The sequence below is a fragment of the Danio rerio genome, chromosome 23 (genome assembly GCF_052040795.2).
Source record: "Danio rerio strain M-AB ecotype USA chromosome 23, GRCz13ab, whole genome shotgun sequence".
Taxonomy (NCBI): domain Eukaryota; kingdom Metazoa; phylum Chordata; class Actinopteri; order Cypriniformes; family Danionidae; genus Danio; species Danio rerio.
Genome location: NC_141043.1, coordinates 32,510,976 through 32,537,129, shown reverse-complemented (window position 1 = coordinate 32,537,129; position 26,154 = coordinate 32,510,976). Strand labels below are relative to the sequence as shown.

Below are 26,154 nucleotides of genomic sequence, written 5' to 3'. Positions count from 1 at the left end.
TTGAAGATTAGAAGAATAGACAAGAAGCCTGTTTACTTTAGATAAATGCAGTTTCATCCTGGTAATGGTCAGCATTGTTATTCTTTCAGATCTTCGTTCCCATTCTTCAAGGGCTTGCTTTAGCTGTAAAAGAATGTTCTTTTGACAGTGACAACTTCAAGTTCCCTCTGATGGTAAGAATCTGCTTGTTGTTCTTTTAAAGGCCTAATATAGACAACATTATCACCACAAAAACTCTTAATGTATATGCCACTACAGTTAGATTTATCTGATATTTACATTTACATTTACATTTAGTCATTTAGCAGACGCTTTTATCCAAAGCGACTTACAAATGAGGACAAGGAAGCAATTTACACAACTAAGAGCAACAATGAATAAGTACTAAAGGCAAGTTTCAGGTCTGTAAAGTCTAAGAAGGGAAGTGTTAGTAGGTTTTTTTTTTTTTTTTTTTTTTGTACAATCAGTGTGATATTCAAAGAGGCAATTGCAGATTAGGAAGTGAAGTGGAGACTAAATAGTTGAGTTTTTAGTCGTTTCTTGAAAATAGCGAGTGACTCTGCTGTTCTGATGCAGTTAGGGAGTTCATTCCACCAACTGGGCAGATTGAGCGTGAGCGTTCGCGAAAGTGATTTTTTCCCTCTTTGGGATGGAACCACGAGGCGACGTTCATTCACAGAACGCAAGTTTCTGGAGGGCACATAGATCTGCAGAAGTGAGTGCAGATAAGAAGGTGCTAGGCCAGAAGTCACTTTGTAGGCGAACATCAGAGTTTTGAATTTGATGCGAGCAGCAACTGGCAGCCAGTGCAAACAGACTAGCAGCGGAGTGACATGTGCTCGTTTAGGTTCATTGAAGACCACTCGTGCTGCTGCATTCTGGAGCAGTTGAAGAGGCTTGATAGAGTTAGCTGGAAGCCCAGCTAGTAGAGAGTTGCAGTAATCCAGTTTGGAGAGAACAAGAGCTTGAACAAGGAGTTGAGCTGCATGTTCAGATAAGAAGGGTCGGATCTTTCTGATGTTATAGAGTGCAAATCTGCACGATCGAGCAGTTCTAGAAATGTGGTCAGAGAAGTTTAGTTGGTCATCAATCGTTACTCCAAGGCTTTTCACCATTTTGGATGCAGTAATGGTTGCCCCATCCATCTGGATTGAAAAGTTATGGTGTAGAGTCGGGTTGGCAGAAACTACAAGCATTTCCGTTTTTGCGGGGTTCAGCTGAAGATGATGATCTTTCATCCAGTGTGAAATATCCAACAGGCAGGCTGAGATACGAGCTGGAACCGAGGGATCATCAGGATGAAAAGAGAGGTATAGCTGGGTGTCATCAGCATAGCAGTGGTAGGAGAATCCATGTCTCTGGATGACTGGTCCTAGAGATGATGTGTAGATGGAGAAGAGAAGTGGCCCAAGAACAGAGCCTTGAGGTACCCCAGTGTTTAGATGCTGTAGGTTGGACACCTCTCCCCTCCAAGACACCCTGAATGACCTGTCAGAGAGGTAAGATCTGAACCATTGTATAACAGTGCCCGCAACGCCCAGTGACTCAAGCGTAGATAGCAGGATCTGGTGGTTGACAGTGTCAAAAGCAGCTGACAAGTCCAGCAAAATGAGGACTGATGATTTAGAGTCTGCTTTAGCCAGTCTGAGATCCTCCACGACCGAGAGCAGGGCAGTCTCAGTTGAGTGGCCTTTCTTAAAGCCGGATTGCTTGTTGTCCATGAGATTGTTTTGAGTAAGAAAGTCCAGGACTTGATTGAACACTACTTTCTCCAGAATCTTGGCCATGAATGGAAGCAGGGATACTGGTCTGTAGTTTTCAAGTAGCATATGGTCCAGGTTGGGTTTCTTTAGCAGTGGGGTTACCCTAGCCTGCTTAAATGTAGTGGGGAATAAACCAGAGTCAAGAGATGTGTTAATTATGTGAGTCAGTGTTGGTATGACTGCAGGAGAGATGGCTTGCAAGAGATGAGAGGGAATGGGATCAAGTGGACAGGTGGTTGCATGGCTAGATAGCACAAGTTTGGACACCTCAGACTCAGAGAGCTGAGAAAAAGAGGTGAGAGTGTGTGGTGTTGGTGGTGTATCTTGCGTGTTTGTTGTAGGTGCAGCAAATTGAGCACTGATTTTTGCAGTTTTGGTGCAGAAGAATGTAGCAAAGTCATCAGTAGTAAGTGTGGAGGATGCGGGTGGAGGAGGAGCACATTTAGCACATTTTATACCCTAAAAAAATCTACTCTAAATTTGTCACAGACCTCAGATTCTTATTTAATGTCCATGAAAAATATGATGTTATTTTCCAGGCTTTGGCCGAGCTCTGTGAAATCAAGTTCGGGAAGACTCACCCTGTATGCAATTTGGTAGGTTTTTTTTTCCATAGATTAAGAACTGAAGTCAGTCAGGTTATGTGGTTCACTGGTAATATTGCCTGTCTACGTGTATTTTTAGATCACCTCTCTGCCGTTGTGGTGTCCTGACCCTCTCAGTCCCGGGACAGGAAGAGAAATTCAAAGACTCTCCTTCCTCGGAGCGTTCTTCAGCCTTTCTGTGTTCGCTGAAGATGACGTAAGTCGTTTTTCTCCTTAAACAAATACGACTTGATGCAAAGCCACAGCTCCGACGAAGGATGATGGGAGGAAAGTACCTTATTTAGCTGTCTGTCTGATGTTCTGTAGACTAAAGTGGGAGACAAGTACTTCTCAGGCCCTTCCATCACTATGGAGAACACGCGTGTGGTCAGCCAGTCTCTGCAGCACTATCTGGAGTCTGCCAGGGTGAGCCTTCATATCACATACTCCTCCTAGATTATTAACGAGCTGCTCCAATATTAGAAGTGTATTCTTTTTATAGAGCAGGGGTGCATGACTCTTTGTCCGCTTTCAGGTTTTGGGGATTTAGGTTTTTAACCAGACCTTTGTGTTGTTTTAGCCAATCTTTGTTGTAGTCCAAATGCATTGCTATATTTTTACTTTTAAAGAAAGAAAAAATTGACATTTTTTAATATACTAAGTCAGATAGTGAGTTTTTTTCTAAAATAAGAGTTAGTTTAGCCAAAAATTCAATTCAAGTTTATTTTTTTAATTTAATTGAAGCGCTTTTCACAATAATTATTGTTTCAAGAACCTTTACAAAAATACTTTTTTTTTACTGTTAAAAAATAAAATCTATTACTAATCACTTACCCTCTTTCTAATCCTGTGAGACTTTCACTCTCAGATATGAACCAAAATATCCTAATTTGTGTTCCAATGATAAACGAAGGTCTCATAGGTTTGGAACAACTGGCCATTTAATTTAAACTTCTAATTCAATATATTTCCTAAATGTTAAAATCCAAATTAAATATCAGCATATTTGTAAAACAAAAACATTTTGTAATTGTATTTGTGCTGTGCTGGTGGTGTTTTTCCAGGGAGATCTGTTTAAAATCCTGCACAACATCTTGCTGAATGGAGAGACAAGGGAAGCAGCTCTGAGCTACATGGCAGCTCTTGTGAATCGTAATGTGAAGAAGGCTCAGATGCAGGTAAATCTGTTCCAATGGGTTTCTTTTTTTTAAAGGCCATCTTACCAAGGTATTCTTGATGACCGTCTGTGCTTGAATGTGAAAAAAACGGGTATCGCTACCCTCTTTTGATGCGTGACCAAAATAATTGTTTGCTTGTAATAAGTTGGAACAAATTCAACGGAGAAAAGATTTTTTCAACACATTTCTAAACATAATAGTTTTAATAACTCATCTCTAATAACTGGTTTATTTTATCTTTTCCATGATGGCAGTAAATAATATTTGACTAGATATTTTTCAAGACACCTCTATACAGCTTAAAGTGACATTAACTAAATGGCTTAACTAGGTTAATTAGGGTAACTAGGCAGGTTAGGGTAATTAGTTTACAAAACAAACCATCATTATACAATAAATTGCCTATCGAAAAAAAATGGCTCAAAGGGGCTATTAATTTTTACCTTAAAATGGTGTTTAAAAAATTAAAAACAGCTTTAATTCTAGCCGAAATAAAACGAATAAGACTTTCCCCAGCAGAAAAAATATTATCAGACATACTGTGAAAAATTCCTTGCTCTGTTAAACATCATTTGGGAAATATTTAAAAAAGGAAAAAAAATCAAAGGGGGTTTAATAATTTTAACTTCAACTGTAATTATAAATATATTTTATTCATGCTTTTTTTATTATTAATTTAATTTCATAAAATAATCTTACTGTTTTTTTTATCATAATTATTTATTTGCTTATTTAATGATTGATTTAATATTTTTCCCTTATAGGAAGTAGTGGGTTGTGGGTAGGGAAGTGTTTATTTTAAAGTTAATGTGGTAATTAGCTGATTTCATGTAATATGCAGAAAATTCAATAAAAAATAAACAAACAATAGATTAGATCTCTTAATGGATCTAGGTCTTGCGATTTAATGAGAGCACATAATGCAATTCTATTTCTCCTTTCTTTTTTTAGACCGATGATAAGTTGGTGTCCACAGACGGCTTCATGATGAACTTCCTGTGGGTCCTGCAGCAGCTCAGTATGAAGATCAAGCTGGAAACAGTGGATCCTCTCTATATCTTCCACCCCAAATGTCGGCTGAATGTCAGCCCGGAAGAGACGCGGCTCAAAGCCACTATGGAGGAACTAAAGAGCTGGCTCACTGAGCTGCGTGAGTGTGGGCTCTGTTCTGGAACAAATAAATGACTTTAGATGCTTAGTTTGACTTCAGGCAGCCAGTTTATTGTTCCTCTAATTTTCCCACAGATGAAGACCCAACCAAGTTTTCAGAGCCCAAGTTCCCAACGGAGTGCTTTTTCTTAACGCTTCACGCACATCATCTGTCCATCCTCCCATGCTGTCGGCGCTACATAAGGAGACTGAGGGCCATCAGGGATCTGAACAGGTGCTTCACACAGATTCACTCATAAAAACAACTAAACAACATTTGCTAACTTAACCATATATGGTTATAATCAATTAAAGTGTTGTCATTGTACCAATGGCAGTAAAATATCAGTCTTTGCAGTACAAATGTTCTCCCTTTGCAAGATCTCCATGCTTTTATTCAATTCAAGTTCATTTTTATAGTGCTTTTTTTTACAATAATTAATGTTTTAAAGCAGCTTCACAAAGTGCACATTATTGCAAGTCCTCCGGTTGACATCATCATAGTATATTTTATTCAACTGTTTAAAACTGTAAATATTAACGTTAGCATATAACAGTTGCAGGTCGAGTATGGAGCAGTCATTCATTTTGTCCTTCGGGAAATTGAATCTTAATAGTTGCTAGAAAATGGAGGATGTGTAAATCATGAAAACTTTAATTTTGGGTGAACTATACCTTTATAGATGGACCTTTTGTGATTGTCAAGGTTGTGAATTGACTACATGCATTTTACCTGAGCCACTTGTTCAAATGAATACGTTTTTGAAATGTGGAATTTGTACACAAAAACTGTATTCATGATTGTACAGACCGTTCCACTAATCATAGATTTGCAGCAAGAAAACCACAACAAGAAACTTTAAGAACCCCACTTTCATGAAGCACTGCAGTTTAATTAAAGGCACAATATATAATTTTAACCTGTAGAGGGCGCATATTTATGACAAACAAAGGCGTAGTTTGATGATGCAGTGACTGAGTGTTAAATCATTACATCCAATGGCGCTCATGCAAAAACATGTTTATGAATGAGCAGAAATATTTGACACCTTATTCTCGTGGTAGTATGAAGTTAGAGTAAGCCTGAAAGCTGTAAAAGTGAAATGAGAGCGTTGAAGTAATTGCTAAAAAAAGATGAGCGTGACATGGCACAAAAGCAACAGAGCTTTTATTATACCATAGTGGACTGCTTCAGATTCTTTCTCTAATGGTCACATTGAGAAAAAGCAGCGCTGTTTTATCATACTAAATACATTTTAAGCTTCCGTTTTAACGCTGCTCTGTACAGTCTAATATAACACAACATATGAAAGAAGCATCTTTAATATTGTTTTCAATAAAACAAATCTAACCAGAAATTGAGGGCATGTGATGTCATAAGTATGGCAACACAGGAGGACACAGGTCCTATCACTAGTTAAACTGCTTATTTCTCTGAATTTGAATATTCTTTTAAAAATTTGGGATAATGCAAGCGCATTAGTCAGGAAAATATATAACACTGTTCTGTTTTAAATATATATATATATATATATATATATATATATATATATATATATATATATATATATATATATATATATATATATATATGAGCCATTCCAGCGTTATGGATGTAACATTTGCAGTAAAAACTCAAAACATAAATTCACATAGAAAGTATATGTTAATATTATATTTAAACATCTGTTTATATTTTCCAGAACAAGTGACCACAGAGTTATGGGACCAGAAAAATATCAATATGTAAACATGTTTTGTACTTTTAAATGACAAAAATACTCTGCGGTTTACAGTATACAACATACTTTGTAGAAAGTCTGTAAATTAAACTACACAACCCAAAAGAAACAATGATAATCAAAAGGATACAAGTTGGCTTTCTATAAAACAAAAATGATTGGTTTTATTTAATTAAATATTTTCACTTTTATGTGGAAAGTGTTATGGATGTGACATCTCTCAGTTATGGATGTGACCGATGTGAAATAGCCACTTGTGTGACTTTGGTAAATCAAATAGAATAGTTTGAAAACACTGACAGATGCATTTTTGAGTATTTCTATAGTATTGTAAAATACTTGCTTACCTAAAAAACCCAGAAACAGTTTCCGTATTTTGGTACAAACTGAATTTTTTTCATGCCAAGGTTGACATTGGAATTGAATTATCATATATATTTTAATGAAAAAAATCTTCCATATTGTGCCTTTAAGATTGTTTCCCTATGCTTTCTACAAACTTAATTATTTGTATTATTATTAGTACTAAATTCAAAGTATGTCATTTCTACTGATGAAACAAACAACACTCAATCATGCTTTATGTTCAATCCACTTAAATTTGTAAAAACAATTAAGTTAACGTAATCGATTTGTGCTGGGACAACATGAAGGAATTGTGTGGAACTCAGCATTTTCTGCTTTAAATTATTACTTTTGCATTTCTCTATTTTTAATTAGATTTTTGTAGTTTTTTTTTAAGTGGTTTAGTTCATGGATTTGCACCTTTGGGGTTTTGTGGCAAATGTTCAAGGCTTTCATTTTTATGACGAGCGCTTTTTCTATTTAATTTATTTATGGACTACAATGCTCAGCACTGGAAAACATGTACATAGAAAGCTTAACAGAGCACTCACACAACAAATATGCATAAGAATGAGTTATAAAACAGTCGTCTTATCGGCTGGTACTGGTTTAACCCAGTGCTCAATACTGCTGGCACTGCAGAAATGCTAGTTCTGCTGCATTTTTAAATCTCAAGTACTGATTTGGTACTAAAATGCTTTTATTACCTTTAACAGCCCTTTTTAATGTGCAAAGAGTACATGGTGAAATCTCAGGATATTGTGAACTCTAAATTGTAAACAGATCAGACACCTTAGTTCTGCATAATTCCACAGCATTGAGACCACACACATTTTGTGTCTTAACTGCAATCGAAATAATGGATCTGGAAGCTAGAAGATAAAGGCTAGTTAAGGTGATCCTCAAAGTGGAACATCTTGTATTAGTCTTCACTTATGTCAGATAGCCCATCATAGATATGATGTGCTCTGTCATGCATCGTGAAAAAGCTTTTAATCTCTTTCTGATGAGACTGGCTAATCCTGTCCTGTCCTGGTGCCTCTTGCAGAAGGTGTTTTCTTGCAGCTCTAAAGTCATCTTAGCCCATAATATCAGCTTATGTGTTAGTGCTGCATCAGTGGCAGAGATTCAAGTCCTTCACATTCAGCTTGTAAGGTTGCTCGCATTGTTTATTTGCCTCATGATGCCCTATAGAGCAGAGCCGCAGCGACCCCTGTTGTTAGAAAAAGGTATAACGTTAAGATTATAGGCCAGTAAAATTCTCTGTGAAAGGTTTTTTTTTTAATTTATTTAAGCTGTCAGGAGAAGTAATTTGCACAAGACTGAATATGTGTGTGTGTGTGTGTTTTGCAGAACTGTAGAGGAGCTGAAGAACAGTGAGAACCAGTGGAAGGATTCCCCGTTGGCTGGTCGTCATCGGGAGATGCTGAAGAGATGTAAAACACAGCTCAAGGTGTGTTTTAGATTTTTCCATATTTACACATTTATTTATTTGAGTCCAATATTTAAGGAATGAATAAATAGAATATTTTCTGCAATATTAAGTAATATTAACACGTAATATAACATGTATATAATTCATTTAGCGAGTGAATTTAAATATTTCTATTATACTTATCAGAGTAAGTAAATAGTGTAGTGTTTTATTGTCGTCTTACTGTTTGTGTGAACAGAAACTGGTGCGCTCTAAAGCGTGTGCAGATGCAGGGCTGCTGGATGAGAACCTCCTGCGCAGATGTCTGCAGTTCTTCAGTATGGTCATCCAGCTCATCCTGCGTATGGTGGAGCCTGCCTTCCCACAGTCAGTTCATCTGACCTCTCCCATTTATTATACACTTACTCTTCGAGATGTTCTGATTTCCTGACTTTTATCCTCTTGCAGTGTATCCCTGCCTCTGAATCCAGAAATCCCCAAAAGCTTTGCAGCACTGCCCGAGTTTTACATTGAAGATGTGGCTGAGTTCATGCTTTTTATTGTGCAGTAAGTTTATATGCACTTCTTTTTTTTTTAAGTGTACTTCATGTAAAATCACTGTTTGTGAATCTACAAGGTCTGTAAAGCTTCAAAGATCAAAGTGCACTATTAACTTTTTTTTTTAAAGAATGACCTGCCTGTAATGAGATTATTACTAGAACTGAAATTATCAGTTATTTCAGTCTTAATTCCTACACCAACTCCATACGTTTGTTACAAATTAGCATAATGCATGCATGAATGACTGATTAACCTGCTGCTGCTACTTTTATATGGTATCACAATAAATAGCAAAAATAAATGTGAATGATATAACGAGATGTTTGACAGGACACGTAAATAACCAACAGAGTTATTCTGTTAAAGAGGAAGCAGTATGTCCCAAAGCTTGCATACTCCTTCTGTTACACACTTTAAATTATGTACTTTTTTCCTCACAACTTTTAGAACATAATATCCATTCATTCATTTTCTTTTCGGCTTAGTGCCTTTATTAATCGGGGGTCACCACAGCAGAACGAACCGCCAACTTATCCAGCATATGGCATCGGATGCCCTTTGTTGGAGTACGTCTCTCTATTCCATGCGTGTTCAATATCAAACTCAGGAGAAATTGTTCAATGCTTAAAAGATTAGTAATTTATTGAATACAAATGAATAATTCGATGTTCAGAGCTCTGGGCATACACCAAGATAGTCTAGCCGTTATACAATGCTAACCGGGACTAACGTCAGGTGCTCTGCACTTGCCCGGTGTCTAGAAACCCAGTTTTATAGACAGAAGGAGTAAAGAGGGTGAGTTCCGGGCTGCTCCTCTGCAAATTTGGTTTTTTTTTTCTGCAAAATTTCCTCCTTCACCATTCTCTTTCTGCACAGAAGATTTGTATAGTTAATTGCACCTTTCACATATTTCATAACTCTTGACAACCATACCCTTCTTGTGACCCTGCACATCTTTTTTGGTAGGGAGGAAGTCTGAACCAAGGCCCCCCTTTTCAATATCTTGCAGTCAATTTCCCTTGTCAGCAGAACTTTGAACAAGATGTTCCAGTACATGACCCCATAATAAAAGAAGAACTTTAGTTAGTATAACATATCACATAACGAGAAAAAGATTGGTTAATCAGTTGTTAGTCAAAACCTTTTTTCTAATGAACACAATCAATGTATTCGTGTATTAGTCTATTAATCCATGATTTATATATGTTCCAAAAAATATGAAGAGATTTAATGTGAGTAACATAAGGTGTATATAAGATTTTCTTTAGTTTTCCTCCAATACCTTCCAGCTGCACCCCATCACTGGAAAACATCCACACACCCTCGTTCACACACATACACTACTGCCAATTTAGCTTACCCAATTTACCTATACATAGGCAAATTTGTACGTAAATTCTGTCTTAATGTTGGGATCAGTAGGAATGGAATGCTAAGACTCGCTATTAACCTTGTTATTTTGCTACTTAAAGGGATAGTTTACCCAAAAATTAAAATAAAGGCCCTGGTACACTATACGAAATCAAAGAACAAACTCAAATGATGTCATTTTGAACAAAATCTGGCCAAAACAAAGTTCTTTTTGAGTTAATATCAGCAGGTTGAAACAGCTCACCAAAACCAACTTTTGGAGGAGTTTGTTTTGACTCCTCAACATTTTTGAGCTGCCATTGGTCCGTGATGATTGCACAATCATTATGTGTGAACTCGGGGAACTTTGCCTTCTTTGACGTGGAAGTTTCTCATTTAACAGCGGTCAGACAGTAGTACAGCATCCAAAACAACACTAGCCACATGAATACACTGGAGAGTTGAGTAGCAAAGTTGGTAGAGCTGTATCCGTTAGGGGTGTAGAAATGAATTATTTATTTGTTGCACAGCAAATCAGACATGGACGATTTGGTATCGGTTCAGTAATAATCATAATCAGTTAATACATACTGACGTCATTTATCTCATATGTGCTATGTCACGGTAGCATACTATGGCGAGGGAGTCGAGTGCGAGTAATTAAATGCTCCAACTACTTACCAATTAGACAACTGTGCACAATTCACTGTTTGTAAGTTTGCTGGGGCATTTATTCACTGACACTGAAGATAGTTGTGTCTGTTCTTCAGTGCCCGTGTCAAGTACTCTGTGAACAGCGGTGATAGTTTGAAACAATCACAGCTTTTTCTGTTGAGTGTGTGAGCACAATGGCCAATCACAGGTGTTTAAGAACTCGCTTGACAGCGCTCAAAAAGCTTGACATTAACTTGATATTATCACTTGATATAAATTTTGTCTATTTGTCCTAAATGTTTCTGTTGACTTTTTTGTTTGTACTTACAAAGTTTTGTTTGATACATTCAAGTTTTCTTTGAGCAGGTAAAATTAAAGGTACAGTTCATATACCTGACAGCTTGTATTTAAAGACAAAATTATATTCTTGTGTTGTGAAGTGAAATTTAAATTTGTCGATGGAAAGCATCGTCAATGCACTTAGAAATCAAATCGAACTGATGACATGATAACCATAAGCGAGCTGAACAGTGGGTTTAGTCATACTACTACATAATAAAGTTGCACATTCCAGCTATTTTTAAACCATTTTTTCACTTCTGTAACTTACACTGTGTGTATATATAGCAAGATGACCTCTTTTATGATAAAAGAATTTAGATTTCTCATATAATGAGCTCTTTGAAGTAGCATTATAGGGCCTGAAATATGATGTTTCTTTCTCCCAGGTACTTTCCGCAGGTTCTCTATGAGCCGTGCACTGAAGACATTGTGACCTTCCTGATAGTCTTCATTTGCAGTCAGAATTATATAAAGAACCCATACTTGATTGCCAAGCTGGTGGAGGTGTTGTTCGTCACCAACCCTGCGGTACAGCCGCGCACTCAGCGTTTCTTCGAGATGTTGGAGAACCACCCGCTGTCTGTCAATCAGCTTGTGCCCGCCCTTATGAAATTCTACACAGGTGAAAGGAGCACACAAGTATTTGCAGAGCTCTTCAGAGCATTTTAATCTAGTTAATGCTGAATTATTGTATTTGTTTTTCCTAGATGTGGAGCACACTGGAGCCACAAGCGAGTTCTATGACAAGTTCACCATTCGCTATCACATCAGCACCATTTTCAAAAGCCTCTGGCAAAACATTAACCACCAAGGCACTTTTCTGGAGGAGTTCAAGTGAGTTTGTAATTTATTTCTGAGAACACTATGTCATGGTGATTTACTCATAACCTCCATATTGATTAATTGACTGAAGTGAAGTTTGCAATTAAAGTATAGTTTATACTGTAGAACAACAAATCATTTTTTGCCAAATTATATCTATTAACATTTTGTGCAGATACTAAATCATATACATACAAAAATAAGTATTAACATTGATCTGTTTTTAATCCCAAGCCAATCTCCTATATCATCCCAACCAGACTACACAACCAAGAACATTTAAATGTAAAGAAATTATAAAAATAAAATAATGTAGTTATTAAATAATACAGTAAATGTATAAAACGTTATTCCTCTTCTGCTTCAAAATCAATAATATCAGTATAATTCAACAAAGGTTTCCATGTTTAAAAAAAAAAGTTTTTAAAGACCCTCTTAATAAAAATAATTTTTTTGCAGCTTTAAGCAAAAAATTAATAATTTTTTGCATGTATCATATGAAGTGGAGATGTTTGTTTTCACTCAAAAAACAAATCAATTTGGCTTAAAAAGAATTCTGAACAGTGCTGTAACTGCTGTTTGGACTGGCTGATATGTTAAAGGATTTTCAAAAGAATCAAATATTTTAAACTAAAACTCTGTCAGTCCTGGACAAGACTAAAACACATGAGTGTGATTTGCTGGAGATTGTTGACACCTATTATAAGTATTACTTCTGTCTGAGAACAATTTTTTTTTTTCATGTATTATTTTTATTTATTTAGATTTATGACTGGCTCATTACACGTTTACTGCCACCTAGTGGCAGTTTAAGTTTCTTAGTTAGACAAATTTATTAGACAAATATTTCAAAATTTCACTAAGTAAAAAAACTAAATGTTTATATAAAAACAAAATATAAAGGGATAATTTATAAGCTTTATAGTAACTGATAGTAAACTTCCTTTTGTGTTTTAAATTAATTTGTATGAATTTCTTTTGAAAGCATTTATTGAACAATAAAAGTCTACTTTTTTATTTACAAAAAAAGCCAAAAATCTTTTGTGGGAGATTTTTAATTGAATTTAATTTTAAATAAATTTAATTTAAAAAAATTTAATTTAACTTAATTTGATAAAATATATACATTATATTATTATGGTCACATTAGTATAGACCACTAATTGGAGAAATAAAAGATAAATGTTTACATGTTTAGTCATTTTATTTGTTTTACGTTATATTTATATTATTTATCCATTATGTTGTTTTCCCTATTGTTGTTGTTATATTAACAAATGTTTTTGTTACAAGTTAATCAAACCATTTCTTCTCTTGTTCATTCCGCAGCTCCGGTAAACAGTTTGTGCGCTACATCAACATGTTAATAAATGACACAACGTTTCTGCTGGACGAGAGTTTGGAGTCTCTGAAACGCATCCATGAGATTCAGGAGGAAATGAAGAATAAGGAGCAATGGGACTTGCTTCCCAGGGTCAGCACATCTCACCAATTCACCAATAAATCACTCACACACCCTTTTAACTGCATTATGTGTAATGGACGTAATGCATTATCTTATCCGCTTTAAACCATTAGCATTAAGGCTGAAAAGCAGAAGGGCGAAGTTTAAAGTGAATGAAACAACAGGAGCATTTGTGCTTTCATGAACAAGCTTTGTTCTGCGTTTCCAAATTGGATGTGATTGAATGTGAAATGTTGTGGTCTTCAGGAGCAGCAGCAGAGCAGACAGTCTCAGTTGACTCAGGATGAGCGAGTGTCACGGTCTTACCTGGCTTTAGCCACAGAAACGGTGGATATGTTTCATATCCTCACCAAACAGGTCCAGAAGCCGTTCCTCAGGCCTGTAAGTACACAGTTATGTCACATTCATATGTGCTATAAAAATTACACCTTGATGTCTTGTGTGCAGACAATAATGTTCAAAAATGTAGAGTTAATATGATTTTTTTCATTAGTATTTTTGGAAGTTGTCTTATACATAACAGGTCTGACCCTAGGAAAACAAAAGACTGTAAAAATAATATTGTGAAATAGTAACTGTCTTTGCACTCTGAAATCGGAAATTTTCTTATGCATTTTTTTCGTATTTATATGCAAACAAACCGATTCATTTTAATTAATCCATTAGGAAAAAACACAATACATTTCGGAGTCAGTTCAAGCAGTGATGCATTGTTCTCCTCTCTTCTCCAAAGTAGAAAAAGAAAGAGGAGTAGGCTACATATTGTGCTCATCCAATACTAGAGGAAGGAGAGTTCATCTCATTATCAAAGAGCTGCACTGGATTATCCCCAAATGCAAAGTTTATTTCAGGAAATGAGTGGAATTTTGACACATTGCTTGTGATACTTCACACATTCACATGCGTGAATAAATCCTGAACAGAGACTGGCATTACCTATACAAAAGATGGTGGCCGCATTGACATGTTGAAGCAACAAACTGAAAGTGGACCATGCTTTCTATTACAATGTCTATGGGCAGTCAAATACACAGAGGTGCGCCTACTGTCCACCACATTCTGTCTTTATTTTATGCACTGTGTTTGTCATAAAGTTATCTGAAGCTCAAATTGTGGCATTCTGTATTTAGCTTTTCACTTGTACAGTGGCTCTGAACTGTCAACTTTTTCAGATGTGAAAAATGGAAAAAAAAAAAAAAAAACAGTTTTTAAATTTTTTTTATGACGGACGAAAGTTTCAGAGGCAGTGTGTCAAAACAATTCACTCAACGTGAGGTCGAATTAATTTTTTTACCTGCAAAAATTTCAATTCAGTGTATAATTATCTTAATTATTATTTTTCAGTGTAAGCTTTGTCAATTTTAATTAGTTTTAAAATGTTGTTCACTACTGTGATTCAGAGCTGATTATTCATTATGTTCACAAGATCATTATTCTTCAGTGTCACATGATACTTAAATCATTTTTATATGCTAATTTGGTGGTCAAGAAACATTTAGTATTATTACCAATATTCAAACAGGGTTATTATCGTTAAAAAAAAACTAAAAACATGATATAACATATATTTTTGTATATAAATTTAAAAGAAACTATAAAAAATCCCTCAAATTATCTAAAAAAAATTTAAACAGAAAATATATAAAAGGGGATACTAATTTAAGCTATTAATAAAAGCTTCCATTGCACTTCAGCTTTAATAATACACACAATTTTGTTACAAGTTTGACAATTTTAGTGTTCTTCAAATATTTTTTTGTGACATTATTATGCCTTTACAGTTACTTTTCATTTGTTAAATGGATCCATGATGAATTTCAACTTAATTAATTAAACATCCAATGCTTAATAAATAAAGTTAAAATCCACTGATGACAAATGTTTAACCTAAAACACACACTACCAAACATACAAATGCAAATCAACAATGGGAAGCACCTAAAAATCCAAGAATAGTGTAACAAATGTAAAATTCTTTTAGATTTGGTTAATTGACCTTATACTGTCATGCGGTGGGCTCGTTTTTGTGATTGCTTTAGAACTTCTGATTCAGTTGCCCTTGGGAGACATGACTAGGAATAATAAACGTCAGAAAACGATCAAATGGCTTGCTGTGGTCATGACTATACGTCAAAAGTAGAATAATAGAAATATTAGTTTGGAACATCAAGCAGCATGATGAGCAGTTACTAATGTCAATAGCAGTGAATGAGACCGGAAGTCTTGAGCCAAAAAGTTTCCGATGGCTCCGCCCACTCATACATGAAGAATAAGGTCAATATAGAAGAAGATAATTTTCTGCGCTCTCAGGTATTAATAGTCTTCAGGGAACACTGAATCACTGCCAGTGTCAGAACATTGAGTTTTTTCAGAGGAGGCGTTAGTAAAGGCTCCTCTAATGACACTAAGAAGACAATACTATATTTATAGGCTTTGTTTGTGAGTGACTCATGTGTGTTCTGTTATATTAAATAGGAACTGGGTCCTCGTCTGGCTGCCATGTTGAATTATAACCTGCAGCAGCTATGTGGGCCTAAATGTCGAGACTTGAAGGTGGAAAACCCTGAAAAATATGGTTTCGAGCCAAAAAAGCTTCTGGATCAGCTCACTGACATCTACCTGCAGCTAGACTGTCCCCGATTTGCTAAAGCCATCGCAGATGACCAGGTCTGTTTTTGGTCTGTTTCTAAAATCTTAACCGTTGTTTGTTCAATGGTTGTAACTGACTTTTTTTCTTTATGTTTTCAGCGGTCGTATAGCAGGGAGCTCTTTGAGGAGGTCATTTCCAAAATGAGAAAGGCGGGTATTAAATCCACCATCGCTATTGAGAAATTCAAGCTTCTGTTGGAGAAGGTGGAGGAGATTGTAGCCCGCAATTCTCAGTCAGAGATGGATTACAGTGACGCTCCGGATGAGTTTAAAGGTCAGTGTTCTTCATTAAAGAATTAGTTCACCCATTTACTTATCCTCTACTTGTTTCAAATCTGTTTGAGTTTCTTTTTTCTGTTGAACACCAAGAAAGATGTACTGAAGAATGTTGGAAAAAGCTGTCATAGACTTCCATAGTATTTTTTGTTCTTACTATAAATGTCAATGAATGTTTTTTCCCAACATTCTTCAGAATAACTTTTGTGCAGAAGAAATTCTTAAGTTTAGCACCGAATTTTTAAATATTGGGTTGCCAAAAGCATTAAGGTGCCAATCGTTACTGAAATTGAAAAAATGTCCATTTCCCGCCAACATTTGAGCACTGTTGAGTGTGTTCTTAAACACTGCTGATTGGCTGTAGTGTTTAGATGCTCAACAGAAATGACTGTGATTGGCCAAGGTAATTGTTTTTGTGGTAACGGATTATTTAATACCTGTATCACAGAGAAGTGAGATTTCTAGATGTTTTTATGTTCCAAGCATTTGTGTCTTACATGAATAGTAGTTTTTTTTTTTTTTATTATTTAGGTTTTTATTGCAGAGAGAAACAATTCACAGCATCAGTAGACATACGTCACACTTGCATCTTTTACAGTTTAAATTTCCCAATCAGGGACCAAAGAGGAAACACAAATTTCTTCATAACTGCAACAAAACATATCCCTTTGCCTTATTTTACATCATCCCTATAAAAACTATCTACAAAAAAAGGGGGGGGGACAATATTGAAACAATATTACAAGTAAAAATAAATCTTAACATTATATAGAAGAAAAACTTTAGGTTGAATGAGAGTAATGTACTCAATTTAAACCATAAGGCAACAAATATATCTATTTGGTTGTTCACATTGTAAGTAATTTTCTCCATAATGAATATATTTTTCAAAACATCAATCAAATCTTGCATTTGTGGAGGATAAGGTTTATACCAACATCTCATAAAGGCTTTTACTTGAAGCAAGGATGACTTATTTGTTTTTTCTTTCTAATAAATCCATTGACGGCATACCCTAGTAAAGTACCTCAAAGCTAAATATTAATTAAATTATTAAATATATATTTTTAAAATGCTATGTATCCCTTTCCAAAATCTTCTAATATTAGGACATCTTCAAAATATGTGAAAATGGTTGGTGTCCTGTGAACCGCACTGCCTCCAACAATTTGACTTCCCATAAGGAAAAAACGAATAATATTGCTCCATCAAAATTTTCTCCAATACAAAGAACGTGAAGTAGCCCATTGTAATTTGCATATATTTAGCCAATCCTCATTTAAAATGATAATAGCACTTTCTTTCTCCCATCTTTCTTTAATGTACGTAGTAGGTTGTTTTGTCCAAATTGGGTCTTTACTACCTCCTTACCCTCCTCTCCAAAACGTGTCATTATGCCATTGGTTAGAATGGGCTCAAGGGTGAATCTAGCTCCTTAGAGCAAAGAGCCTGAAATAAATATTAATGCTGAGAGTAGAAACATAAGCAAAATGACAACCATGAATGAGAATCAGAATATCTACTGAAGCTTTCAGTCAATTATTTCATGATTATTTTAGTATGACCATTAAATAAATAAATGATTTTCAAAATAGCTAATAAATATAGCATTTCACTGTGGTAATGTTATATCGCAAGAAATATTGCTTTCTAAATGTCAAAACTTGATTGCATATTTATCCTGTATCATGCAACCCTATTTCAGATGATTCAAATGTGATTTATATTTTTAACACTAAAACACTAAAGAAAAGCATTCATTTGAAATTGACCAAATTAAATGAAAGAATAATGATATTAAAGTATTATAGATAAATATATAATACTTAGGTGTTTAAATAAATCGGAGATATATTTTCTATTGATAATCCCTTTGATCCATCTGAAGCTACCCTGGATGTGATACCTGAAGGAGAATTAACTATGTGCTTTAAACATCGTTTTCTGCGGTGCTAAAATATATTGCATCTAACTGTCTCAGATCAGACCACTCATATATGAGCAATGGATCGGAAAAGTTGGAAAAATTTACAAAATGGAACTAATAACACCTTAGACTTCAGATGAATATCTTTGAAGCAAGATGGAGTCCGATCTTAAAAACAATGCATAACTAACTTTAAATGTACATTGTGGATTCTGTAAACAACTACATTACATACATGGTTTGTGTATATATCCTTTTTCTAAGGCCCCCACCCCCCTTGTTTTTTTTTTGTTTCTTTAAAACTACATATAGGTTGTTTTTGAATCACCTGGTTCTGGTGATGCACGTAATTCAGATGGAGAACAGGAAGTAAAAATCTGAATGGGAGACATAGAGGAAAGCCTGTATTTTTGCGATTTACACCATATTTCAAAGGAGGTATAAATTGAAAATAAGCACATATTGGGTATGACCCCTATACCATAAAGAGCGTCAAGTTTTCGACTGAACTAAAATATATCATCAACATAGAATTATAAGGTTCTATCTGACATTTTTGTCAAAATTGAGGTATACAAGTTGTTTTGATTTTAAACTAAAATCTCTTTTTTTTTTTTTAAACAAATGTTACACTCATAGTTTGCCTTATGAAATGCAAGCACTTTGAAGCTCAATATCTCAAAGTCATTCAGAACGCAGATGAAACCTTATAATTCCAAGGTGAAGATATTTGGCTGTCATCGAGGCAGTAGATACTCTATAAGCGATTGCATTACATGAAAAAATACTAGTGTTTGGAAGCAAACTATAGATCATTTATTGAATTAAACTGTCATAGTAATTATATTGTTGCTGTGGTACAACACGACTGTAGAAATAAACTAATTATTCAATAGGCTTCAGTTTTCTACGCTATAATCACACTGCACCACAGTTTACACTTGCGTTACAGTATATATTACAGTTTATCAGTTTACCATCTTTACCGTCTTTCGGATGAGACGTTAAACCGAGGTCCTGACTCTCTGTGGTCATTAAAAATCCCATGGCACTTCTCGTGAAAGAGCAGGGGTGTAACCCCGGTGTCCTGGCCAAAGTCCCTCTATCGGCCCATATGATCATGGCCTCCCAATCATCCCCTTCCACCGAATTGGCTCTATCACTGTCTCTCCACTCCACCAATAGCTGGTGTGTGGTGAGCGCACTGGCGCCATTGTCCTGTGGCAGCCGTCGCATCGCATTGTAATTATACAATGTTAAAAAAAAAAACGGGGTTCCACATAATTGATTTGTGTTAGGGCAACATAAAGGAATTTAGTTAACTTTAAGTGGGTTGAACATAAATGAAGTTGTTTACCTAAAAACTCAAGAATTGTGTGTTCCAGCTTAGTTTAAATAAGTAGTTTAAATAAACAGATGTCTCTTTATTATTATTATTATTATTATTATTATTTATTATTTTTTTAAGTGTATTTACAAACGCATTTTTGGAGTTTATCAATAACACCGACATATTTCCTAAACAGACCCGCTGATGGACACTCTCATGACCGATCCCGTGCAACTTCCCTCGGGCAACATAATGGACCGTTCCATCATCCTGCGACACCTGCTGAACTCTCCCACTGACCCCTTCAACAGACAGCCTCTGACCGAGAGCATGCTGGAACCAGGTGCCAACCAGCACTGCCAAATGCACTCACTGACTTTCTTTTAATTATGAGACGGTCTGATGCTGACTCTGTTTTTATCCTCTCCATAGTCCCAGAGCTGAAGGAGCGAATCCAGGCCTGGATGAGAGAGAAGCAGACCGGCCGCTACTGAGTTTTCTCAGCTTTACATGTTTTCACCATGCTGGAAGTGAACTGGAGAAAAAGAAGAAAGGAAAAAAAAAAGAAGTACCCAAATTGTTTTTGCCTCCCTTTATCCTCTTAATCGAGTCGGAAAGGCTCATGGTTCTAAATTGAAGCATAATAAAGTTTAGACTTTTGAAACTGTTTGATTTTTGAATGTGTATGTCTCCATACATGCCAAGCTGAAAAGGGCACACAGTTTCACATCTCAAAGTGCGTTTGATTATCCCGATGGTGAGGGAAAACATCTTTTTTTGTGTTTTTCGTGAGACTTGAATGTTGAGTAACACCAGTATTTCTATTTTTACGCCGAGTATAAGTACAAAACATTGGCTCTAGATATACAATTTACAACCGAGTCTCAAACTTGCTGTTTATTTTATATGGTCAGAGGAGGAAGTTGAATTATAACAGGCCTCCTTGAGAAGAATACCATAAATGTTGATGTCATTTGATGGAAAGTTACCATTGGAGTATCAGACTTTGACAGACTCTGTGTTTCATTTTTGTTTCTTTTTTGTACCCCTTAGACTAAAAGCTAAATCAGACGTCTGAGCTCAAACCCAGGATGAAATGAAAGAATGTGAAGCTGTGTTGTAGCATGATCATTATAAAATGCCAGTACAACATGTTTCTTTCTTTTTTGTTTCGTTTTGTTGTTTTCACCACAGTTTTTTGGATCATAAACGTTCATCTTTTATTATTAATATTAACCCCAGCTGTTGGATTCTAGCATAAATTAAAGAGTGTTTTTTTCCAGTGACTTAAAATGGTTTATCTATTCTGTACAGGGATTTGCTTCCTTTGCTACAAACTTCTTTTGGACCCAGCTCTTTGAACTGTAATAAATGGTAATGCGCACACAATTATAGCTGTTGCATTTCCTTTCTTACATCATCATCCACATATTTTGCAAAACAAAGGCAATTAGGTGTAGATGGTAATTTTTTACGCCATAAAATAATAATTGTGCCATTTATGAATAATATTTAAGTTTATTTAAACTATTACCTTTTATTGTATGGTATTACTTTTTATTTTTAGATGTTCTATTTCACTATATTGCAGTAGTACCTTTTTTCATTTTTATAAAAGAATACACTTTTATGCTATAATTGTTATTTTATATAATAACCGAATTGCTACTATATTCCTTAAATATTATTATACTTTTTAATAATATTTAGATTTTTTTTTCTGCTTCAAGTTTAGTAACCAAGGCTTATTTTTATGCTAATATAGATGTTTTTTTGTTTTTTTTTCAAAGATGCTTAGTAACTTTGTCATTTCTATTATTTATTTGAAATGTAGTTATGTATTTTTCTCTTTTAGTTTCAGTTAGTTCAACATAGGTTTTTTATGTTTTTGTGGTTATAGTTAATCCACTGAGCAAGGTTTAATCTTTCACCATTATATCAAAAATATACATAATTATGTATTTTCTATTACAAAAGTGTAATATACAAAAAAAAGTTTTTTATATATATATATATATATATATATATATATATATATATGTGTGTGTGTGTGTGTGTGTGTGTGTGTGTGTGTGTGTGTGTGCGTGTGCGTGTGCGTGTGCGTGTGTGCGTGCGTGCGTGCGCACATATATTTCTTAAATAATATACTTGTTTGCTTTAGATTTTGTATTTTTTCTGCTTTTAGTAACAAAGTCTTATTTTTATTCTGACATAGTTTTTATTATTTATGTCAGTTGTTTTTGTCATTACTATTTTTTTCCTAAATTTGTCATTCTTTTTTAATTTTAGTTGGTTTTGGTTCAAGTTCAGCTAACTCAAAAACAGATATTTTTATTTAAAAAATTATTTTAGCATGTTTTTTATGTTTTGTGGTTATGGTTAGTCAACTGGGCAAGGTTTAATCTTTTCCCATTATACCAAAAATATACATAATTATGTATTGTCTTACAAAAGTGTAATATGCGATAAAGCATTTTCTTTCTTTTTTTCATTAATTGCTCTCAGTGAATAACTATTTGTATTTTCTTTCTTTTTTTCATTAATTGCTCTCAGTGAATAACTATTTGTATTGTTGTGCAAGTTTTGAAAGGATTTATAGTTTTATTAGTATTTTACAAAACAATAGATGTAATTATATATAGTTTCTAATTGTATTATAATTGAAAAAACTTTAGCCTGATAGTACAATTAAATGTGAGTAATTTAGGATTCTAAAGAATTCATCTGATGAATTTTTAAGTTTACCCATTTTTCTACTAGGCGGCGCCCTTCACTTTTGTGTTTTGTGATGCCACGCCACAGCGGATCGTAAGCGACCCTGCAGTATTGCGTCACGGCTGCCCAGCCCACATCTGCTTTTCCAGCGTTCTCATTGGTAGCACGACGCATTGCTCACAGAATTCTGCATTCTTATTGGCCAAGCGGTCAGTCATTCACGGTGTTGACAGTGCAGTTGACGTAATCATTTCAGTAAATCAAGGCATTCATCCATATCCTAAGCCTGCTAGGGGAACGGTCAAACGACACCAGAACCTGCCTCAGAAAATAAACCCTAATCGCAAGCATTTTGTGCAGCGCTGGCGAATGAAACGCAGCTATAATGGGTGTTTATAACAAGAAAGGAACTATTAAGAACTTAATCATCAGTCTTTTTTGATTTTTGCTGCTGGTTGCAGACGTCATTTGAGAATTGGCATCGTGCAGGATTTCTATGGTGTTCTAGACGTGTATTGTGGATAAATAACGGTAAGTGGCGTCTATTCTTTAAGAAGACAGTTATATTGATACGTTCGAGTTGGAAATGTAATGTCCGAGTACGTTAGTTAGCGTTTGGGAATGCAAATGGCTGTTTACAGAAATGTTTTGCTTGTTTTTGTTGCTTATTTCTTCAGCGCAGATTAATTGTGTTATCATAGAGTTAATAACAGTTATTTTATTTATACATGATAATACACATTCTAATGGCATGCAAAGAAAGTCGCCGAGTTCATAGAAAGACATCCGATTAGTGATGGAAAGTTCGGCACATTTCTTCTGATCGGTTCTTTTGAACAGTACCGGCTTGTAACCGATTCAGTGATTCAAATTACGGTGCGCTACAAATCTTCGTATTTTCCCTACATTTGTCGGTTGTTAGAGCCTTACGAATAAACTGACAAGCGATTCTCGGTTGAATACACCAAAACAGATAATATTGATGAAGATTGAATTGTTCACAGCGATTGGAGGAACCGGTTCCCTTAAAGATCCGATTCAGAAGAACGATTTGTTATCGCATCGTTACATGCGATCGTTAAAGGAGGCGACAGTATAATGTTTTAGCCTTACAATCAGTGTTTTTATAGATTATTAAACGACATGGTTTGTCAATTGTGCCACACATATGGCAACGCCGGTGATGCATTGTTGCGAGTCTATCAGTATCCCGTCTCCGTTATTAAGCACTCAAGGAACTCTGCGGATCTGTCGAGCTATTAGCGTTTTTAATTAACATTGCTTTGTTTTAGTAACGTTAATACAAGTGTCTATTAAAGCAGATGAACGAACAAATAGTTTTATAACTACTCGTTCATGAAGTAGACGTGTTTTCTCCGGCAGATTGAATTTCATGGGCGTATGCCATTAATTCAATGAATGACAAGAAGGACAAGATGAAAACATCCTCTTTTGTTGGTGTCATGTGCTAGAACAGTTATACTCGTAGGTTTGAACAGAATTTTTTTTGTTACATCGTCACATTCGCTTTAATTCACAAACGGGTCAATAAAACCATCATTAAAAACCAAATGTCACGTCCATAATTGTTACACGCAGTGTAACAGTACACAGACTGGTCTTGTTATATGTCAGTGCATGTATTTGTGTATGTAATGCTGGTCCGGTGACAGTTAGTCAGATGTGTTTACTAGTAAAGAGTGTGTGAACAGGCCCAGCCCTGCAACTGCAGGCGAGCGGCAGCCATGTTTATGAGTATGTGAAGAACCCATGAAATATTCCTCATCATCTACATCTGTCTACCTGGATGTTTACCTGCATGTCATGGGATTGCCTTTGACAACCGGGTATTCGAAGGCAAATCAGTTGTTTATGTAAATGAGGCTTCTCTAGAGACTATAAATATCTAGATTCATTATTAAGATTAAGATGTAGGTTAAATGTACATATAAGATAAAGCGTATATCTTGGTCCTGAAATAACACTTATTTCTATCGTTTTTTAAAATCTAAATCATGTCTTTACTTTTAAGTAAACATTCTGTCATTTCATTTTAAATGATTATCTGATAGGAGTTGTATTTTCCCACATTTTCATAATTCTTGTAAAGTTGCATAATAGTTGTATATTGATTATAAAGAACTAGAAAAGAGATCAGTTGTAGCTTATCTCAACAGAGCAAACTGCTTAAAATGTCAATTATGTATTTTATATACATGCAGCTTTCCAGGTGTCATGAAAAACAAGGTAAAAAATGTTCATACTTGGTTGAAAATGTCATGGCATGAAATCCATGTTGATCTTCATGAAACAAATTAATAAAACAGACTGAACAAGTGACTTCATTTCGAAATACAAATAACCTAATGTATATATATATATATATATATTTAAATTACAGATAGGCTTTTATTTCCCAAAGAAGCTGACCCTTATCCAGGGCGGGTTCAGGTGGTTCGGAAGACCCACCAGTCACTGAAAAAAGTCCAGAATTTTCCCATAAATTAGCTCATTTGTCTTATTTTAACTGCTATGCCATCATAAATAGTAAAAAATAACCCATCAAAATGGCTTTAAGACCAAGTGGAATCCTCTGTTGGCTGATACTTTGGTGTGACTTCAGCTAATCCGTTTTGTTCAATGCTAGCAATTATTTTTCATGAGTCCAACATCCAACTGCTAGAAAACTTACAATCTGAGGTAAGCGAAGTTTTCTTTCGCTACTGTATTGTTTTTAAATTGAGAAAACATTTTACAAGTAACTTTTATTCTAAATAATAATAGACTTTATTCTTCAAACAAAAAATTACCAGTAAACATGTGAATCACTAAAAGTGGCCCATATTTAAATTGATTTAAATACTATTGTGGCTATTGTTGTTATCCATGAATTTTCTAATGCAATTTATTACAAGAGAGGCTAGAAAATTGTGAAGCTCTACATTATTATTATTATTATTAATATTATTATTATTAATATTACGTTTTAATGATTTTTATTGAAATGTCCAAACTCTAACTGACTAAAGTTGAATGTGCTGGCCAGTTTGTTATTTGCCTAATAAATGGCAGTAGGCTTTAGTTTTTAATTTAAAACTTTAACAGATAATGATATATGACATAATAAATTTGTATTCGACATGCTAATCCAGCTAAAAAATGTGCTTAAGTTCACTAAAATGCAGTTTTAAAACTTATAATTAAATAGGAAATGAGGCGTGAAAACTGCAAAAACATCCACTTTTGGAGAAAAAGAACCATCGCTTGCACCAGACTGCCTACAGGCCTGAGAAGTGTACTTTTTGTTTTTCTAAAAGTTTTGATCATGTGTCAAATATGCCACAGTCTGCTTTATAGGATTAATTCTACCAAGTGTCTTTTTTTGTAGTTTTGTTTAAGCTGTAAATTGCTCACTGTGAGAAAAAAAAAATCTAGAAAAGTTATATACAAAATCACAAGTAAACTGAGAGGTCAAGTCATCTCTGTCTTTTATACTTCTCTTGGGTGTCCTGTAGTTTAAAGAAATCTCCAGTGACCGGTAACCTCTTGCATCATGATGTGAATGATGTTATGGTGGGTTCTGTCATTTGAGGCCTTGTTTACATGTTAAATCTCCTAATAATGTCCAAGAAATGTGTTCATGTACCTTTAGCCTAATTGTTGCAGCACTAGAAAAACATTCTGTTTCTTTTTTTGTAGAAGAAACATTTTGTGGGATTGAATCACAACAGCTTCAACCATGTCTGGCGCCTCAGTGAAAGTGGCTGTCAGAGTTCGGCCCTTCAACTCAAGGGAGACCAGCAAAGAATCAAAATGCATTATACAGATGCAAGGGAACTCCACCAGTAAGTACACACTTGTTGTCATACTTTTTGTAAGCTTTTTGTT

At 35.0% G+C, this 26,154-nt stretch overlaps 2 protein-coding genes across 44 annotated transcripts in view; both read left to right on the top strand.

Annotated features, from left to right (window-relative positions):
- The window catches only part of ube4b (ubiquitination factor E4B, UFD2 homolog (S. cerevisiae)), a 46,960-nt gene extending 26,020 nt beyond the window's left edge, over positions 1–20,940 (top strand). For all 4 annotated transcript variants that reach the window (NM_194362.2, XM_087305022.1, XM_087305021.1 and 1 more), the window contains 18 exon segments: positions 90–173; positions 2,303–2,359; positions 2,448–2,564; positions 2,675–2,773; positions 3,412–3,525; positions 4,477–4,675; positions 4,771–4,909; positions 8,115–8,214; positions 8,435–8,562; positions 8,644–8,742; positions 11,469–11,704; positions 11,790–11,916; positions 13,234–13,378; positions 13,616–13,750; positions 15,845–16,036; positions 16,118–16,292; positions 19,748–19,894; positions 19,984–20,940. In NM_194362.2, coding sequence (NP_919343.2) covers positions 90–173; positions 2,303–2,359; positions 2,448–2,564; positions 2,675–2,773; positions 3,412–3,525; positions 4,477–4,675; positions 4,771–4,909; positions 8,115–8,214; positions 8,435–8,562; positions 8,644–8,742; positions 11,469–11,704; positions 11,790–11,916; positions 13,234–13,378; positions 13,616–13,750; positions 15,845–16,036; positions 16,118–16,292; positions 19,748–19,894; positions 19,984–20,045 — 2,355 coding nt within the window. In that variant the 3' untranslated portion in view covers positions 20,046–20,940.
- Positions 20,941–22,530: 1,590 nt separating this feature from the next.
- The window catches only part of kif1b (kinesin family member 1B), a 112,855-nt gene continuing 109,231 nt past the window's right edge, over positions 22,531–26,154 (top strand). For 39 of the 40 annotated variants that reach the window (XR_015522707.1, XR_015522706.1, XM_087305321.1 and 36 more), the window contains exons 1-2: positions 22,531–22,797; positions 25,966–26,111. Coding sequence is in view for 38 of the 40 variants with exons in the window: in XM_087305321.1 (XP_087161447.1) it covers positions 26,006–26,111 (106 nt within the window). In the remaining 2 variants the exon portion in view is untranslated. 40 annotated transcript variants of the gene reach the window in all.